Source organism: Capsicum annuum, chromosome 6, assembly GCF_002878395.1.
Source record: "Capsicum annuum cultivar UCD-10X-F1 chromosome 6, UCD10Xv1.1, whole genome shotgun sequence".
Taxonomy (NCBI): domain Eukaryota; kingdom Viridiplantae; phylum Streptophyta; class Magnoliopsida; order Solanales; family Solanaceae; genus Capsicum; species Capsicum annuum.
Window position 1 is genome coordinate 219,350,643 of NC_061116.1, and position 17,583 is coordinate 219,368,225.

Genomic DNA, 17,583 nt, shown 5'->3' on the forward strand with positions numbered 1-17,583 from the left:
AAGTTGACCAACCTGTTCCTTTAGGGTGCAGTTTTCTGTAACAATGACATTTTTGCAAGTTTCAAGATCAATGTAATCAAACTTTAGACTTGAAAAAGCATTGAATAACTGATCCCTTTCAGACGTGAGCTCGTAAAAATCATCAATCAATGCGTTCATCAAGGGAATTAGTCTTTTCTTAGAACAAAGATGCAATTTATCTTTAAGATCAAGTATACTTACCTCAGATTTTACTTCCTTTTCTTCCATGTCTGAGTCACCTATAGCCATAAGTGCACTTTCATCAACTCCATCATCATCAGATTCTTCTGAGCTTGATCCCCATGCAACCATCGTAGCAAATGATTCCTTCCTTTTGGAGTAAGATTTCTCTTTTTCAGCTCTTACATTTTTTTCTCAATTTTCCACAATGGACAATCCCTGATCATGTGATCTGTATCTTCATACTTGAAACAACCAGTTTGAGACTTATAGTTGGAACAACACCTTCTACTCGTTCCTCTTTTGTTCTGCCGTTTTTCTTCCTTAAAATACCTTTTGAAATTCTTGGTAAGCTTTCTATTATCCAAATCTGATTCTACGCTGTCAGACTCTGTTAGTGCTATTGACTTATCCTTAATTCCTTTATTTTTCTCTAAGGTATTCATGTTTTTCTCATATGTGTTTGCAAGAGTCTCCCAAATTTGTTTTGCAGTGGTGCAACCTGAGATCCTGTTATATTCATCTGGTCCAAGTCCGCAAATAAGAATATACTTAGCTTTTGCATTCTTTCCAAGCATCTTAAAGTCGGCCTTATCATACTCACTCTTGTCTTTTAATACATCCTTATTTTCAGCATCCTTCTTCATGAGGTATTGAGGTCCATCAATAATTCTATTCCAGAGTTCGTAGTCAACAGCCTGAAGAAAATCTTTCATCTTTTTTTTCCATCCTGAGTAGTATTGTCCATTGAAAAGTGGAGGCCTATTGATGTCTTGTCCTTCGCAGTAGCCAGTAGGTAATGCAGAATTCATCATATTGAACTTTGTCTTGGTGCTAGCCCTTTTTAAGACAACCTGGCTCTGATATCACTTGTTAAGAATTCGTGCCCTATTGATTATCTTATTTTTGCCTAACTGTTGCTTATCGATGGAACGGGTTGCCTGACGTGCTCCACTGATGTGTTCCAAGAAAGCAGTAAAAGTAAAGAACACAATGATTTTTACGTGAAAAACACCCGGCTCAAAAAGGTGTAAAAAACCACGACCTCTATCTCTACAGGATTTAACCCCAACTTCACTAAATAACTCTGGGCCTCAACAACGACTGATTACAAAACTCTTTTAATCAAAAGCTGCAATCAAAAGTAAATAGCAAGAGAGAGTAATATGTTGGGATTGAAAGAGAAATTGAGTAATGGCTTTCTTCATTCTCCTCACATCTTGTGCAAAATAAGCATCATGTATATACTGTGCTAAAGTGCTTCTAACTACCAAAGGTAAAGTTGCAAGCTCTCAACTCATCTATGTAAACTTACAAAAACTAATCTGAGCTGGCACAAGTCCTAACTAACTTTAACCAAATGATTTTTCCGCGTATGCTTCAGCTGCTATACAATCATCTTCTTTCCTTGTGCATGAGAACTATGCCAGCTCCAGTTAATACCCTTGCCTGCCTGTGACCTGCATGAGGATGAAAGAAGTCTAACAGTAGTACGGAGTATTGTTAAGTTTTTTTGTATGCTATACTGCAACTATGGTCACTCATGCATTCAGTTTGGAAGATTTGTGGTCTTTTTGGAATGTCTAAAGGAATCTGGTAGATATGGTCTCACAACTGTCGATAGGCCAGTAAGGTTTCTTTGATTTGGCTATTTGCTATAATTGGAAAAGAAATCAAGGAGTTATCACAACTTAGGGCATAGGTTTCACAGAAATATCTAATTTATACCTAAAGCTGGACAGATAACACCAAATATTTAGAAGAGAAGAAAAATGGAGTAAAGGGTTTAGGAAGGGTTAAACAACATCATCGACTCAGGGAATTTTGTCTATAAGGATGATACCGTAGTACCACAGTCCACATAGTTGGCTGATTCCAGTCTTGCACAAAGATATTCCACTAGAATATGACAAATATGCAGTTTATGATCCAAAGGGATTACTCAAATGCTAAAGACAAGTTTGTCTTGTGGTTTAAAGATTTTAAATTGGTTCATTGACCTTTTCCATATTCTGTTTTGTAAAGGTGGGTATAAGGTTCTTGGTGGCAGTGAAGTTTGAGGAACAGGACATAGAGTACGATACAGCTGAGCCCGAGTATTCAGGACCAAATGCAAAAGGACAAAACTAAATTGAAAACCACAATAGTGTGCACATAGATATTTTGCCATCGCTTATCAGGGTTAAGGGATTATAGTAGAGCTTTGTTTGGTTAAAGGATGCTAAATGTTTGTATCATACTTAAATGAGGCTGATGAAAGTTCTTGTTTGAAGCTGAACAAATAATTGCAGGTGTTTAGTGTTATGTAGTGGGGTTTCTTCGTTTCAAATATGCCCGTCCAGTTAATTGCAGCAAACTATATATTTATTTAAGACTAGCTGACTCAGTTAACTACGACTGACTTAAAGAGATGGAAAGCCAGAATGTAGCTTCCTTGCAAAAATAATAGTGTCAAATTTGTAGGAATGTGAATAGGGTATCTGTATCAGTGTTTTCATGGCTGACACAAACTGTTTGGCTCGAGAAGTAAATAAAATAGAAAGAGGGACTAGATGCTAAAAAGTAAAATCCTTTCATGCCTTCTGTCAATACTTGGCCTGTGGGAGAGCAAATGCTCTGTTCTTTCTTCCGCTTTTTCTCTTTCTTTTTTCCCTTTTCTTTAAGTGGGAGGCTCACAATCTACTCTGAGTAGTATAGAACAGTGGAACAAAGAACACAACCCTACAGAATCCTTTGTCATTGACTAAAATAAGTTATTTACAACAACATATCAGTGTAATCCCACGAGTGGGGTCTAGGGAGGGTGGTGTATATGCAGCCTTACCCCTGCCTTGTGAGGGTAGAGAGGTTGTTTCTAATCGACCCTCAGCTCAAGTAAAACATGTAAAAAAAACTACTAGTATATAAAACAAATACATAGTGAAAAAGTCATGCTGAAAACAACAAAGAAGAGAAGAGTAGCAACGGCAAATAATACAATAATTGAAGCAAAGGAAACAACTTAAATAAGTTATGACTGGAAATGACTGAGGACAACGCAAAATGAAACATCCACTTCTTGGATTACTCCAATGTCATATCAGTTGCATACACTTTCAGAACGGTGACATCTTGCAGAATCCACAAGATAATTCTAATAAAGCAATCTCATTGTGGTCAAATTCCATATACAACTAACAAAACAGAGAATAGACAATTCCAATAAAAATTTAAAGCACCTACTAGGCACAAAAGACATAGTTAACAGCCAAATCAACAACAACTGGGACAGAAGAGACAAATAAGCAACCTCCGAGAGAGCAATGCACACCCAAACATAGGTAGATAGTATCAAAATCCAGCATTATATGGTTATACAGAGAAGAGTAATTGGTAGATTTTATTAGCTTATCAGCTAAAATCTTTTCGGTACATGGAATCCAACTGCTTTAACTGATCTCTACAATCTTAGTGCTGGTCTAACTTCTGCAATAAGCCAATAACGCTTTTACTTACTTACCTTCTCAAGAAAAATCCAGCAATATATGGTTAGTCTCCATGAATGCTTTAATCAATGATTGCTCAATCTTTCCCTTGTCTCTATGGGAGCTTTGCAGCACATGGATCTAAAAGACGTGCTATTGGTAGATTCCAGTTCTGACTACATAAATTATCAATCCATTGGTCGTACTAGGCCTTCATACTTCACTCTTTTCCAGCCAACATGCATAAGGAGACACATACCTTGACTTGAGTCTAGTTTGTACGTAAGTGTCCCAAATACATGTCATAAGAGTACACAACAATGCCATCGTTTGCTAAGTTGCTCGAACTCTTCAAAAACGTTGCCGCACCCGTGTCGGATCCTTCAAAAAGACACTATTTTTGGAGGATCCGACACGCACCCATAGACGTTTTTGAAGAGTCCGAGCAACTTAGATTGTTTGGCTGTTAATATCAAAGTTTAAGTCCGTTTTTATTTGTGTGCCAATATGTTTTTTCAAATTCTTATACTAGTAATAAAGACCAAAAGATGCAATTCATTGAACTATATACTTAATAAAAAGAAATACACCAAAGATTTCATTCATTTTTTGTGATTTAATTATACAATTGACCTGTACCCCAAACAACCTGCATAACCTACAATTAAAATTTGACAACATTTCCTCCTTGTATTACCCATGGAAGAATACTGATACAAGATAAACAGGAAAAAGTGCACTTAGCATACAATCTATCAATCTCTCACTTTAAAGTAGTGGAAAAGTCACTGGTATATAGAAATAGGCGGACACTTGAACTTGTCCGAGATGAATGGTATTACCTGCGGTCTCTCCACCAAATCGCGGTAGAAATCATACTCTGAATCATAGTCATGCAACTTCAGCTCAGCCCTCTGATTCGTATGATAATGATGCTTAGCTGAAGCAGATTTCCCGAACCCAAAAATGCTAACTTTCTCGCAAACACCTAAAGCAAGCATCACAGCTTGAAAACCAGAAGAGTAATGAAAATTAGCTCCATCATGAGCAGGAGCCCATTCTTGAAGAGGCTTCCCAGTTTCCTCCACAAATCGTTTCGACGAATAATACTTCACAATCTTAGCACACAACATGTCAAAGCGCGGATCAGTGACAACTAATGGCGCTTTATGTGAAGAATTACACACCATGTAATCCAAGAAATGCACAGGCTGACATATATACATTACTAAAGCCACATTAACTCCATATGGATGACAAAAACAACCTTCTCTCCTTGCACAAAGATGCAAAATATTACTATTCACAAATGAAATAGTAGTCTTTGAACCTACTCTATGTTCAAACCCTCCAGTTTTCGCATTGTTCAATCGAATTACAGCTTCATGACTATCAATTAACTCTCCATAAACACTCTCTAACAAAATCCCACTGTTCCCTACAACAGCACAAGATTCATATCTCTTCTCTAACCCCATTTTACCATTAACTGTTTTCACCAAATCCTCCATCACATCATCCTTATAAACCCTCCTAATTCTAAGCCAATCTTGCAAATGCCTCCTAAAACTCTGCCAAACACGATAAAACTCCGGCGACCGGAGCTGCACCGGTATCCCTCTAGCTGTCCTAGGCCTTATATCTATACGATATTTACCAGAAGACAAGAATGATCTATGACGATTATGCCCTCTGAAATTCCCTTCCAATAACTCCTCAACCCCTTTTCTCAACTGGGGTTCCCCTATATCAATAGCTGCATACTTCAAAAGTGTCTCATTCAGTACTGGTTTTTGAGCTTTACCAGTAAAAGAGTAATCATTTTTCAGCTCAATGGAGCTATAACGAAGGCTAATTCGAACAGCAAGTGTAGCTGCCACTGCAATAAGAAGTAGCACGCTGAACAATGGCCGCATTGTCCGCTTCATTATACTCATACAGCATAATCAAGAATGATGCAGCAAACAAATAAAAATACGAGGAAAGACAAGATTTTTAAGGTGGGAAAATGCTAAAGATTGAAAGTGCAAATGATGTGTAAAGATCTAGAAGAAATTAAGCGAGTAAGATTCTTGTTCATATTGGGAAATGAAAGTAAATTCAAGAAAATGATGTTTTACTTTTACATGAGTCAGCTATACAATACAACAGGATACATTATCAAACAATAGATAGATCTGTGACATTCAAGAGATTTGAGTGGTTGGGTGGGGTGGAGGAGTGAGCTGAGGGGAAGAGAGAAGAAGGCAAGAAGATGCTGATATACTTTGGGAACTGCAAATTATATATATAATTTTTTAGTGATTATGGGTTTTGGGTGTTAATTGTTATGGGTTTCTGGGGTTTTTTTCTTTGGTTGTGGAAGGGGGTGGGGGGTGGGGGTGGGGGGTGTTTTATTTAGAAGTTTTTTATTACTCACTTCGTTAAAAAAAGAATGATCTAATTTGATTTGATAATAAAATTTAAAAATAAAATTAAATCTTATGATCTTAAATTAAAGTTATGTCAAATGTATCAAAATATCTTTTAATCTTGTGGTCCTAAATATGTCATATGAAAAGTTATTATCAAAAAGAGAAAGAAATAATTCTTCTTTAAACGGACTAAAAAAAAATAGATCATTATTTTTTTAATCGGAGGGAGTACTTTGTTATACTGGCTACTTGATTGTTTTTCATGTATAGTTTCTAGAGAGAGCTAGCGTTTGGTAATAAATTTTAAATATTTTTATTATATTATTTTTGAATGAAAATTTGATTGAAATTCTATAATATATTTGGTCATAATATTTAAGAAATGTATTTTATTATAAAATTCTATAAAAACTAAAATTTAATTCAAATATTAATATTTTATTGTATTTAGAAATTTAAATTATTTTTAATGATAAATTATATGATCAAATATTTTTTGTTAAGTTCTTTTATAAAAATTACTTAAAAAATTTATGATTGGATCGGATCTAAATGATAAGAACTTTAAATACTAACATTTTAAGATTGCTTTTTCATTATATTGATAAGAGTAGTATTACAATTTATAGAATCTTTCATTTAATTTTCAAAGATTTAAATATAAAATATTAAATTATTTTAATTTAATTTAGCTTCAAAAATTAATTAAAGTGACTTTTTAATTAAAAGAAAAATTAAATTGACTTTGTAAAATGAAATATGATAAATAAAAAAATAACGAAAGGAGCAATTAATTAAATTTTAGTTTCACTTAATTAAGACGTTAGTTCCACTTCATTTATTTTCCACTATGTTAAAATTGAATGAGAATGAAGCAATTGGTGGAGACGCACTATTTTAGGAATCTTTTAATTCAACTACTAGTCTTTAACTTTAGACTATTCTTTGCATTTCGACACGTCTGAAAAAATGTTGCTTTGTGCATTTCAGTGGAGTAACTTTCAACAATTTAAATTTATATTATTAATTAGATTCAAATTTTAAATTATGATGTGATATTTATAATGAAAATTGATATAATATAAAAATTAACAAATTGAAGACGGCAAGTTGGGGCCGTGTGCCTATGGACTTGCCCGTCAACAACATGATAAGGTGAAATCAACTTGTTAGTTCTTTCGAGGAATATATATAGTAATTTAACTTTTAATATTAACATATAGATATTTTTTTCCTGAATTAGGAAACTGTAGGTCTTTCCTAATGTTCACCTTACATTCTTGTACCAACTAGTACATGCATCGTAGGATAAATGGGGCTCTTTTAGTATTAACCTTTGCGTGCATTATAAGTTGTTTCCACATTCGAGAATTTGAGGAAAAGAGTTGAAATAATTTGCTTTACTATTATCACCAAATGGCCCAACACCTAATATAATGGTCTGTCTAGGTTGATTTGAAGTTGAATTTGATTTGGACATTTAATTTAAATTTCAAATATTATTATTTTTTAATAAACATGGAAATTTGCTATCAAAACCTTCCTTATTCTTATACGCTCATTCTTAACACATGAGCAAATCATAGTTCGTGAAAAGAAAATTATGAAGCTCCAAATCAAAACTTCAAATTTAAGCTTCAAATTGTATGATCAAACACCTACTAAGTTTTTCATTAGTTAAATTCGTTTATACATTATGCATCTTTTATGTAACATGTTATTCATCTTTTTCTTTTTCAAACATAAGGCAAAAACAAACAGGGCATATAATGTTTTTGTTTCAGCAGAGGCGGAGCCAGCCCTCCTTCGACAGAAAAATATACTATTTATACATGATTAAAATTATTTTTTATGTGGTTATAGTAGGTGTTGAACCCCCTTCAACTTAGTTTTCTTTGAATATTAAACCCCCTTACTTGAAATCCTGGTTCCGCCTCTGTGTTTCAGCCTTTCAGGTAATCACATGATTTGGATGATCGTCATTTTTGGTGCTGAAGTCCTGCATCAATGAAAACTTAACTAGTCACCACCAACACGATGAGATAGATTTTTCAAAAATTACCCTTTAATTAGATATCCCAATTCTATAAAAATAGAAAATTTCTCTATTAGGAAGTATCCAGTAATGATTCAATATCTGAATTATTGGAATCAAAACAGAAATAGAAAACTCCAATAATTCATTGAGCTCTAAATGCTAGATCCATGGACCATGTGCTTGTGGCTATTGGAGACAACCTTTTCGTTGTGACAATGTGTCAAGAAAAGACAAGATTTAGACCTATAGTTTGGTGCATAATTTCGAATATTGTACTGGAAAAGGAGAATGTTGTGAAATAGATTAAGACCTATAATTTGAATTAGTTTGTAGAGACAGAACTCCTAATTTAAAATTTATGGATTTTGAATAAATCTAATATACTGATACTCCATTTCGAATTAAAAATAATGAGTTCACAAAATTCATCGCAAATTTCCCTATAACATGATTAGAGCTATAAACTACTGGTAGGTTGCCAAATAAGTAAGTAAAATATATAGGTGGATGGAGTATTGTCTTAAGCTACTTTAGTCATTAATTAATCCAGTTTTTTTTTTTTCATTCGGTGTCTCGTACCCGCATTGGAGTTCGACTAATTCGAATTCACTCCGCGTAGGGCCCCATTTGGGAAAGCGCTCCCTATCAAGAATTTTTTCATATCCAGAGCTCGAATCCGAGACCTCTGATTAAGGGAGAAGCAGTCGTATTTGCTGCACCACATTCTTTGATGGTACTTCCTCCGTCCCAAATTTTCTAATTTGATTTCTTATTTACTTGTCTTTTTACATTAATCAAGTAGAGAGAATCTGTTTCTCATGTTTTACCCTTTGCATTAATTACTTTTTCTTCAAATTAAAATATAAACATCATTTAATACAAATATTATGATTTGAAATGAAGGGAGTATTAATTAATCCAGTTATGAATGGGGCATCAATGTTTAATACTCCCAAGGTCCACTATGGTCTCCCTTCATAATAACGAAGAAAGTTTTTTACTTTGTGTATAAAAGTCAACATGCACGCCATTTGTACGTCGGTGGGGGTTGTTTTGTCAACGAATTGGGAATATTTTCTATGTGCTAGTTATACATGAAATAACTTATACTATATTATTATAATTAAATGTCAGATAAAACAATACTCCCACCGTTTTGGAATAACTGAATTATTGAGGTATTTATTAGCGATTCAAAATAAGTAAATCATTGAATTTTTTTTTCAAATTTACCCTTATGATTTGACAACCAATTAACTTTTGAAAAAGTATTACAAAGTCAATTTATTTCTTTTTTTTTTTTGGGGTAAAAATAAAAAGTTGTGTTAAATTTATGTCTTTAATGTTTTTTTCTTAATTCGTGTGTCAAAATCGAACAAATCATTTATTATAAAACGGAAGGAGTACTATATTTAATCATAAAATTATTACGTTTAAGAGTCTAATTTTAGCTAGATCAAGTCAAGTCAAGTCAAGTGGAGAGATATAGGCAATCGCTATATATCCTTTCAAATTAAAGGAACTTCTGTTTTTCATTTTCAACTTTTATCAAGCATGCTCTTGGTTTCTTCTTACTCCTGTATTTTTCTTTTTAGGTTATTGGGAGAAAGAGCAAGAATCTAATGATAATTTGCAGACCCTTTTATTTATTCATCCTTATCATATAAAAATACACTTTTCAGTCAAATGCACGCCTTTGGGATAAAAAATGGATGATGATTACTGCAATGATACAGTCAAAATTTATCCAGGTTGAAATCATCATGTTTTATCATTGAAGAATTAACACAAATCTTTGAATAATAAGACGCAGTCATTGATATCAATCATAGTGCTTGTCTCGTTCAATTTATTTAACATTTTTCAAATCTATAGACTCAAATAACTTATTTTTTAAAAATTAAATGTGTCTCGAAAGAAGTTAGATTTTTCCTCATATCAAAATGAACAAAGAGTATACATTTTTAAACAAATAATTAGACTTTGATCAAAAGATTCCAAGCCATAATACCTGAAGAGGATTTGGAGGGTTAAATTTCACACATGATATGTTCACTGAACTTTGCATGCTGTATTGGTAAAAGGTCATAAAACTACTTTTCGTATCGTTATAATCATTAAACTATATATATATATATATATGTTTGTTTTTCATATAAATTCACATATAATCTTTCATGCAAATTGATATACTACTTTTGCTTTAAATAAATTTCAGTCACTTAGGAGTGTATCTCATATAGGTGTTGTGGATTTGTCAGATGGGTGAGAATTATCTATCAATTACACTATATTACAATGTAATTGTAACTTTTATAAAGGCGAAGTACCCTCTATTTTAATAGTACTCCCTCCATTCCATTTTATGTATCGCCATTTCTTTTTTGTTCATCTCAGAAAAAAAGTTCTATTTTCTTATTTGGTATCTATTTAATGACATCATTCTCATTTATCTTTAGTGGGTCCCACTTATTAAAAAAAGTCAACAAAAAAGTAAATATTAAAATAACTTGTCAAAATGATCTTCTGAACCCCTGTACTATGTCAATTTTGTAAGTTGGACACTTCTACTTACATGTTTGTCATCTGGACCCTTGAACTCATCAAAAAACAACATTTTGCACTCTTTGACCGTTGACCTTGCCTATGTGGCAAGCAAGGTCATGGTGACTAGGACAAAGAGAGTGTAGTCACTCGCCTGGGATGCAAGTGGGAGTCAATTTTTGGCCAATTTTACATTAAAATAATTTTAAAAAATATTATAATTTTTTAAAAAAAAAATTATAAAGGATCCTTTTTTTCCTCCAGCTTTTTAAATTTAAAAATATTTTTAAAAATTTAAAAATATTTTTAATTTTTTTTTTAAAAAAAAGATCCTTTTTCTCCCCCATCTTTTTTAATTTAAAAATATTTTTAAAAATTTAAAAATAATTTAACATTTTTTAAAAAATAAAAATATATTTTTCCCTCCCCACCCCAGCTCGTCCCCACCCCCACACACCACCCAGCCCCGTCCCACCCCACCCCAACACCCGTCCAGCCCTTCCCCACCCCCACCCCAGCCCGTCCCCACCCCCCACACCCTACCCAGCCCCGTACCCACCCCCTCACACCTCACCAGCCCCGTCCAGCCCCTCCCCACCCCACCCCCATCACCATCCCCACCCCAACCCCCACACCCCACCCCAACACTCTTCCAGCCTTCCACCCACACACGTTCACTTTTTATTTTTTATTTTAATTTTCCCTCTCAATTCAATTGTTTTCATTCCTTTAATTAAAATTTAAATTTGAAATTTTTTTGGGGATTAAAATTTAAATTTAAATTGAAAGTGATTGATAGTGAATATTGAAAAAAATTAGTGAATTTCGCTTGAAAAAAATTAAACTTTTTTTGAATTTGTTAAAGATATTCAAATTTAAAAATAAAAAATTTATTATGTTTGTATATATGAATTTGTAGTTAAAAATTTAAATTAGTTGGAGAAGAATTTTAATTATTTGGAATGGATTTGATGTTTAATTTGTGAGAAAAAAATAAAAACATGATTATTCAAATTTTTCTACAATTTATAAATTTTTCTTATTTAATTAAATTAATTTTAATATTTAATTTTTTATGTAGTATTTTTAAAATGACTTGGAATTTAATATAATATTTTATTTTATTTTTTTAATGGCATGGAAGACGACGTGGCAGACGTGTCAGGCGTGGCAGCTGACATGGCAGCTGACGTGGGGGAGAGTGTGTTACACTCACCAAAAAAGAGTTTAAAATGTCGTTTTTTAGTGGGTTCAGGGGTCCAGATGACAAACATGTAAATAAAAGTGTTCAACTTACAAAACCGACATAATACAGGGATCCAGAAGGTCATTTTGTCTTAAAAGGGACAATTTGTAAACTTTACAAAGTCATCACTTATTTCTTAAACTCTGTGCCTGGTCAAATGCCGACACATAAAATGGAACGGCAGTAGTACTATATGATATGATTTCTTGTCAGGAAAAAATAAAAAGTCTATAAGTGTAGTTCATCAATCTGGAATCAAATTTATCAACAAGCTATACATGGTGTGAGTATGGGAACCTTCAAGCCACTTCCCTATGAAGTTGATTGTTGGGGCATCACTATCTAATTATCTGAGTAAACTTGAAGTCTTTCATAATTTTAAAATGATTACAAGCCTACTTTAGCGATCACAATGTGACCTACTGATCAATGAAGTGAGTTGAGAACCATGAGGTCTTAGATTCAAATCCCAACAACAACAACATACCCCGTGTATTCCCACTGAGTGGGCTCTGAGGAGGTAGAATGTACGCAGTCTGTATCACTACCTCAGAGGTGAGGTAGAGAAGTTGTTTTCGATAGCCCCAATTCAAAGATAAAATACAATCTAGAAACAGATGTACCAGAGGTATAGAAGACAATCAAGAGTAACACAACAGAACAATATTACCACAAAATAATACAAGCGATTTACCCAAAACAACATATATCAACAAGAAATCAAGAACAAGAAACTACAAGTGTAGCACGACTACCAGGTTCAAATACCAACAGAGATTAACAAAAACATCAGATGATTTTTCTCATCCGCCCTAGTATTGATGGACAGAGTTACATGTTGCTTATTGCTGATGGGAGGTGGCACCATGTTCAAATACCAGCAGAGATTAAAATAACATCAGATGATTTTTCCCATCCATCCTAGTCTTCATGGACAAAGTTATATGTTGTTGATGGGAGGTGGCACGTATCTCGTGAAACTAGCCGAGGTGCGTACAAGCTTGCCCGGACACCATGGTTATTAAAAGAAAATAAAAAATTATAAGCGTACTTCTCAATCAAGAACTGAAGCAAGCACTAATATTCAAAGTTCACAAGGGCTTAACTGAATCATTTCCTAGTAAAAAAACTCGTGGATGAGGGGTACAACATTCTCTGTGCACTAAAATGTATCCAACAAAAGAACAAGAGAAATTTAACCTGCGAATTACTTCATATGCTATGATCTAGCTTCCGACAAAATGAAAAATAACTTCTTACCTAAGCGCACTTTTATGAAACAAGGCAGATTCACTATGCAACACCTACAATGTATGCATTCCATGAATCTTGTTGTTGAAAACTTGAAACCTCTTCGTATTTTATGTCTCGTCCAGCAGAAAGCCCATATGTGCTTCTAATTTCTTCGCAGTCAGGCATATGCCGGATCCAGAAGTGGACTGACTGAAATCCAGCTTCTTCGAGGCAGTCTTTGATCTCAGGCAATGACCACCTATATGCAAGAAATACATTTCATGGTATTGAATAAACAACAGCAACAGAAAAAGTACCATAATAGAATGAGATGTGACCTTTTCTCTATAATACAGGAGGAAGTGACTTACAGTCTCCAGCTATAAGAAAATGCATGGCGAATTTTCCTTTGTGGCTTGTGCAGATTAAAATGGAGGCTGATCCTCGTTTTCCGCTTAATGATGTCAAACTCAGCTTGCTCCCAAACATACTGTGAAATGGACACACTTTAGAATTCAATCATTTTAGTGAATGATTCGCGGAAAGACAACTTCCTTTTTCTTCTTGGAAACACAAGTTGTCTGGAAGTAATAGTTTCTTACAAATAAAAGAGATATTACATAGGATGCCTGGCCACAGGCCTAGTTAGGGCTTACCATCTGAATTTTGGGAAAAAGACCCCATCAATCCAGATGCATCGTAATATATCAATTTATGCCATAAAGAAACCTAAAGCCAGTAATTCACTACAAAAAGCTTCCTTCTGGGTGTGCATGTCCTTTTCTAAGTGAAGCAATTAATCAAAGGAGCTAAGCTGTAGCACACCACATTAACATTACTGATTGGAAAAAAGCACACCACACCACATTAGTAAGGATTTCCTCCTGTCCCCATTACATAACCAGTGGCAATTGATATAGATGGCCAGTTGTCAAGAAGTAATAAGCCATTCAGTGCATTTAGATGAAAATTGAAACATACAAAATCATTGAAACACTCGAAATTATTCTGACCAAAAAGAAAATCATTCTGACATGAATTAAGATAGGATGTGGACCTAGCTGAATTGAGCTGTATCATAAGAATTAAGATGACAGAGATAACAATAGTTTTATCACTAAGATACAAAGCATAGGAACATGTTTAGATGATCATGTAATCATTGTTCTTCAGTTTTGATGCAATGAACGGTGACAGAAATGGATCATAGCAGGAGTATCCCAAAAATTTAATGACGAAAAATGCAAATAAGTGTCAGCATCCCCAGAATTGGCATGCCCACAATGATATTTTTTTTTTCATTATAGCACTGTCTGAGTTGTCATGAAAAGGAACCCAGTGTATTCCCACATAGTGGGTTTAGGGAGGGTAAAATGCACGCAGTCCATACCACTACCTCCGGAGGTTCAAGACAAAGGAAGTGGCAAGAAAAAATTTATATGCTGAAATCGAATAACAAAGAATATGCCAGAAAGTGAAAATCCAGATTCTAGTACATGTAATCCAATTATAGAAGACAAAGATCATCTTTATTTGGATAGACGTACTGTGAAGTTAGGAAATTTTCTCTGCATCCTGAGCTCATGCTCTGCTGAAGTGCCTCCATATAGATCCATCACAAATATACCACCCTTCTTATTCAGAGCACATAAGGCATGTTTGAAGTATGAAACTAGTTCTTGGCGAGAATGAAGACAACAACAACTGTAGTTAAAAGCACAAACTATATCTCTTCCAAGAAATTGAAAATCCTTCATCAATTTGTGCTTAGGAGAATCACCTTCACTATCTTCTAGCGTTACATTTTGCATGCGATTTTGAGTAGCGGCATTAACCAATTTGGCCTCAAGAGGTTGCAAAACATTACCGTGAAACAAAAATATTCTGGACGATACATCAGCACCAACTTTGTTCACATTGTTCTCCATGCACCAATCAAGTGCCTCAACGTCCAAATCTAATCCAATAGCAGTGCGCCTAGCATCACCATGAAGCCACTCGGTACTGCCAAAATGCATCAGGATAGGTGGTGTTACAAAATAACAGTTGAGTTAGCTTATGAAGTTTCAAAGGAAATGAGTTGTAACTATGCATTATTAATGTTATCAACAAGGCAACATTATCAAGCTACTAGAAATTGCCACACTAAAAGTAAAATAATGTTATACAACAGACTGCTCCAGACAACTAATTAAAGCAGACAAGCTAAAATGACGAGCCCTCTGCTGCTGCATAACCTCAATTACTTGGACATAAATCTAACCAGCTATCGGGCAGCACCAAACATGCTGTCCCTTTCACTTGCAGCATTATAATTGCTCAAATATCCAACTGAAATCAAGTCCCATATGGACTTCAACAGGATGACAACTAATAGTTACATATCATTACCTACCATCCAGGAGCTAATTTCAGTGGCGCAAAGTACACCAAAACATGATCTAAAACACTAAACTGAATTAAACATCTCCAAGAATAGCATAATTGAATGACCTGATTCATGCTCTTGTCGTTTGAAGATATTAACATGTAATATACATCAGCTAAAACTTAATCTTCAGCAATAATTTACAGTGCCAAATCCACTCAATTTCTGGTTCCTTATAGATTCAGTCAATGTACAAATTCGATCAAGAAACTTGGACGTAAACAGAATATGAGCAGTAAATAAGCTAAAATTGACAAAAAAATTCCAAGTGCACAGGGTTAGTAGTTCAACGGATACCTCAAAAGAGCAGTGCCACAGAAATCTTCCTGGAAATGGAGAGGGACCCTCCCACCAACGTACATCAAGAAGAATTTCTGCAGATAACTTATATCCCCTTTTGGAGACTGCAAGAATTAAAAAAAAAAAAAAAAAAAGATACACACCAAGTTACTCCATTTTGTCCAATTAGCCACCCGTTAAGTTTTCTTTTTAAAAAAAGTTACGCTGAAGCACTAATTCTCCCCCTATTCGGGGGGCCTGGGAAGGGCCGGACGTCAAGGTTCTATTATAGACGGCTTGAGCCACGCAGCAACTTCACAAGTTACTCCAAGACTCTCCCAGCAACCAATTAAGTAAACACGAAAAAAGAAATGGATATTCTTGCCTGAACAGATTGTTGGTATAACGAGAACTTAGAAGGGATATCATTGGTCGAAACTGAAGAATTTAAATCATCTTGACTATGTTCTTCTACTTCTTCATCTTCATCTTGTTCTTGTTGAGGGGAGGGTGCAGCAGGGTATTCTTGTTCTTCAAGATAGTAAGCTCTATCTCTACGGTTCTGTTGGTGGCTTTTCTTCTTCCCACTCTTTCCCATTTTTTCACAGCCGCCGGCGTTTTACCGCAGCTGGTCTTTGTAGTGACACTGCCAGGACTATGTATAAACCTTTTTGCGTTTTCATTGCTCCTCTTTTCTCTCTTTTATTTTTTGTTCTTCTAGTAACATATTGGATATGCCCCCTAAACTCTTTAATATAAGGCTTGGACCCAACTAACTTTTCAAAATATTGCAAATTCCCTGTTAAGGTTTGATATTGTAGTAAGGTGCTCTTTAGGTGTAAATTTCCTTTGTTAATGGTAATATTTTCTTTTCATATTTAGGGGTCGTTTGGTAAAGTGTATAAGATAATACCGAATAGGTTGTATTAGTAATGTTGGGATTAATAATACTGAAATTATTTTTTATGTATTATTTGATTTGATGTATTGAAAACAATGTCTATTGTTATATTTTAAAAAGAATATTATTTGTTTATAAAAATACCCTCATCATATTATAACTTTGTGTATTTTCTTTACAAAATTTTATTATTATTTTTTTAAAATAAAAAAATTAACAATATAACTAATTGTTTACTTTGAAATTTTAAGATTCAATCATTTAGTAGCAAAAATTATTTTTTTTGGTTATCTTTTCTTTATTTGTTTATCATTTGTTTGTTTTCCCGCTTTGTAGTGTTTTTAAGTTGGAGGGAGGTACGTATAACTTTTGAATAAGATAATCAAATCATTATTAACATAAAATTGTGTTTCGTAGAGTGTTAAAGTTAAGTAGAAAAAATATTTTTATTTATGAATAGCCTATTTACAAAATTAAAGTTTGTATGCAATCATGCAACTTATTTTCGAATTTTGATCAATAAGTATTTTTTAAGTTAATGGAGTAGTTTTTTTATGACTAAAATTATTTAGAGGGATATTATTTTCTTGATAAATTGAAAAGAAGTAACTCAAGTTGAATAAATTGAAAAGGATTTCGAAAGAAAAAAAATTAATGAAAATTGAGGCATTTTTGTAAATAATAATAAAATTTATAAACTAATTTATTTAAATAAATTTATTAGTACAAATATAAAAAATAAAATTATGAAAATAAAAAAAAAGTTTAAAAGAATTTGAGGAATATTTTTGTCTTTACACATATTAGTTCATGATATTAATTCTCATGTATTGCT

At 33.7% G+C, this 17,583-nt stretch overlaps 2 protein-coding genes across 6 annotated transcripts; both read right to left on the reverse strand.

Moving 5' to 3' along the window:
• Positions 1–1,388: 1,388 nt before the first annotated feature.
• Positions 1,389–6,013, reverse strand: LOC107875650 (beta-1,6-galactosyltransferase GALT29A). Of its 3 annotated transcripts, XR_001675853.2 has the most exons (3): positions 4,508–5,985; positions 3,701–3,890; positions 1,389–1,661 (listed from the first exon to the last, which is right to left on the reverse strand). XR_001675853.2 is itself a non-coding variant. In XM_016722444.2 (2 exons), the coding sequence occupies exons 1-2, from the start codon at positions 5,600–5,602 to the stop codon at positions 1,638–1,640; spliced, it is 1,119 nt and encodes a 372-aa protein (XP_016577930.1). In that variant the 5' UTR covers positions 5,603–5,986; the 3' UTR covers positions 1,389–1,637. The 3 variants fall into 3 exon arrangements, 2 of the variants coding, with proteins under 2 accessions (XP_016577930.1, XP_016577928.1); XM_016722444.2 differs by lacking the exon at positions 3,701–3,890 and having other exon boundaries at positions 4,508–5,986; XM_016722442.2 differs by lacking the exons at positions 1,389–1,661; positions 3,701–3,890 and having other exon boundaries at positions 4,237–6,013.
• Positions 6,014–12,538: 6,525 nt separating this feature from the next.
• On the reverse strand, positions 12,539–16,608 carry LOC107875648. 3 transcript variants are annotated; one of them, XM_016722439.2, is made up of 6 exons: positions 16,233–16,574; positions 15,866–15,972; positions 14,688–15,144; positions 13,512–13,630; positions 13,168–13,399; positions 12,539–12,907 (listed from the first exon to the last, which is right to left on the reverse strand). In XM_016722439.2, exons 1-5 carry the CDS (start codon positions 16,443–16,445, stop codon positions 13,201–13,203), a joined length of 1,095 nt encoding a protein of 364 aa, XP_016577925.1. In that variant the 5' UTR covers positions 16,446–16,574; the 3' UTR covers positions 12,539–12,907; positions 13,168–13,200. The 3 variants fall into 3 exon arrangements, with proteins under 3 accessions (XP_016577925.1, XP_016577926.1, XP_016577924.1); XM_016722440.2 differs by having other exon boundaries at positions 12,539–13,069; positions 16,233–16,563; XM_016722438.2 differs by having other exon boundaries at positions 12,539–13,399; positions 16,233–16,608.
• Positions 16,609–17,583: the final 975 nt, after the last annotated feature.

What these genes read in the sequence shown, in the direction of transcription:
- LOC107875650 (XM_016722442.2), bottom strand. Translation starts at nt 5,602, where the DNA reads ATGAGTATAATGAAGCGGACAATGCGGCCATTGTTCAGCGTGCTACTT.
- LOC107875648 (XM_016722438.2), bottom strand. Translation starts at nt 16,445, where the DNA reads ATGGGAAAGAGTGGGAAGAAGAAAAGCCACCAACAGAACCGTAGAGAT. An exon ending in TATACCAACAATCTGTTCAG is followed by an intron (nt 15,973 to 16,232) that starts GCAAGAATATCC and finishes TAATTCTTGCAG; the next exon opens with TCTCCAAAAGGGGATATAAG. An exon ending in TTTTCTTATAGCTGGAGACT is followed by an intron (nt 13,400 to 13,511) that starts GTAAGTCACTTC and finishes TCTTGCATATAG; the next exon opens with GTGGTCATTGCCTGAGATCA.